At 47.4% G+C, this 2,161-nt stretch overlaps 1 protein-coding gene across 1 annotated transcript; it reads right to left on the reverse strand.

Moving 5' to 3' along the window:
* Positions 1-135: 135 nt before the first annotated feature.
* LOTGIDRAFT_86619 (hypothetical protein) lies at positions 136-1,299 on the reverse strand (the record flags this gene model as incomplete). The annotated part of the gene is made up of 4 exons (XM_009060345.1): positions 136-267; positions 365-513; positions 610-841; positions 1,183-1,299. Coding segments are annotated over 4 exons (630 nt in total), but the record flags the coding sequence as incomplete, so codon positions are not given.
* Positions 1,300-2,161: the final 862 nt, after the last annotated feature.

Raw genomic sequence — 2,161 nt, forward strand, 5'->3', positions numbered from 1 at the left:
CAACCCAGCGAAAACAGCACCCAACCCAGGGAAAACAGCACTCAACCCAGCGAAAACAGCACTCAACCCAGCGAAAACAGCACTCAACCCAGCGAAAACAGCACTCAACCCAGCGAAAACAGCACCTAACCAGCGAAAACAGCATACAACCCAGCGAAAACAGCACTCAACCCAGCGAAAACAGCACCTAACCAGCGAAAACAGCATACAACCAAGCGAAACAGCACCTAACCAGCGAAAACAGCACTCAACCCAGCGAAAACAGCACTCAACCCAGCGAAACAGCACCTAACCAGCGAAAACAGCACCTAACCAGCGAAAACAGCACCTAACCAGCGAAAACAGTACACAACCCAGCGAAAACAGCACCTAACCAGCGAAAACAGCATACAACCCAGCGAAAACAGCACACAACCCAGCGAAAACAGCACTCAACCCAGCGAAAACAGCACTCAACCCAGCGAAAACAGCACTCAACCCAGCGAAAACAGCACACAACCCAGCGAAACAGCACTCAACCCAGCGAAACAGCACCTAACCAGCGAAAACAGCACCTAACCAGCGAAAACAGCACTTAACCAGCGAAAACAGCACCTAACCAGCGAAAACAGCACTCAACCCAGCGAAAACAGCACTCAACCCAGCGAAAACAGCACTCAACCCAGCGAAAACAGCACCTAACCAGCGAAAACAGCATACAACCCAGCGAAACAGCACCTAACCAGCGAAAACAGCACACAACCCAGCGAAAACAGCACCTAACCCAGCGAAACAGCACCCAAACCCATCGAAAACAGCACTCAACCCAGCGAAAACAGCACCCAACCCAGCGAAAACAGCACTCAACCCAGCGAAAACAGCACCTAACCAGCGAAAACAGCACCCAACCCAGCGAAACAGCACCCAAACCCATCGAAAACAGCACCTAACCAGCGAAAACAGCACCTAACCAGCGAAAACAGCATACAACCCCGCGAAAACAGCACACAAACCAGCGAAACACCACCCAACCCATCGAAAACAGCACCTAACCAGCGAAAACAGCATACAACCCAGCGAAACAGCACACAACCCAGCGAAACAGCACCTAACCAGCGAAACAGCACCTAACCAGCGAAAACAGCACACAACCCAGCGAAACAGCACCTAACCAGCGAAAACAGCACTCAACCCAGCGAAAACAGCACATAACCAGCGAAAACAGCACACAACCCAGCGAAAACAGCACTCAACCCAGCGAAAACAGCACTCAACCCAGCGAAAACAGCACACAGCCCAGCGAAAACAGCACCTAACCAGCGAAAACAGCACTCAATCCAGCGAAACAGCACCTAACCAGCGAAAACAGCACTCAACCCAGCGAAAACAGCACCCAACCCAGCGAAAACAGCACACAGCCCAGCGAAAACAGCACCCAATCCAGCGAAAACAGCACCTAACCAGCGAAAACAGCACTCAACCCAGCGAAAACAGCACCTAACCAGCGAAAACAGCACTCAACCCAGCGAAAACAGCACCCAATCCAGCGAAAACAGCACCTAACCAGCGAAAACAGCACTCAACCCAGCGAAAACAGCACCCAACCCAGCGAAAACAGCACCCAACCTAGCGCTCTGGTTATGACGTCGAGGTTTCGAGTTTTAGCCGTATTCTGTCTAAACGTCTTAGTGGCATACTCAACTTTAAGGAAACGTAAAACGAATGATTATAGTATTTTCTCTCTAGGTCAGTTAATTAAGAAAGAGGCAATAAATCATCAGAGAATACATTAAAACGTTCAGGTTGTATTCAAATTTGTACGCATTCATTAATGAAATTTTGTTACATGAAGCTGTCAATAATTGAAAAGAAAATTTAATAAACGAAAAGGTTGTTTTATGCCTTTCTTTTTTTGCACCTGATTGAGCTAATGAAGACGAGTAACGATACGCAGTGTCCAAGAGGGAAAATTTTGTAGGAAGGCAATCTACATTCAATCTGTGTTTATGAAATAAAATGAATTTGTGTTTTTGTCTTACGTTTCTGCCCCCTAACGGATCAGACAAAATTCTGTAATAACTTGCTGGAAGTTTTCTTTTGTTTTTTTTATAGCCTGGGTTCGGTTCGGCCTAATATTTCTATTTTTTACCACCCACCGACAAACGTCCTACATTTGAGGGTA

The sequence above is a fragment of the Lottia gigantea genome, assembly GCF_000327385.1.
Source record: "Lottia gigantea unplaced genomic scaffold LOTGIsca_42, whole genome shotgun sequence".
Taxonomy (NCBI): Eukaryota; Metazoa; Mollusca; class Gastropoda; family Lottiidae; genus Lottia; species Lottia gigantea.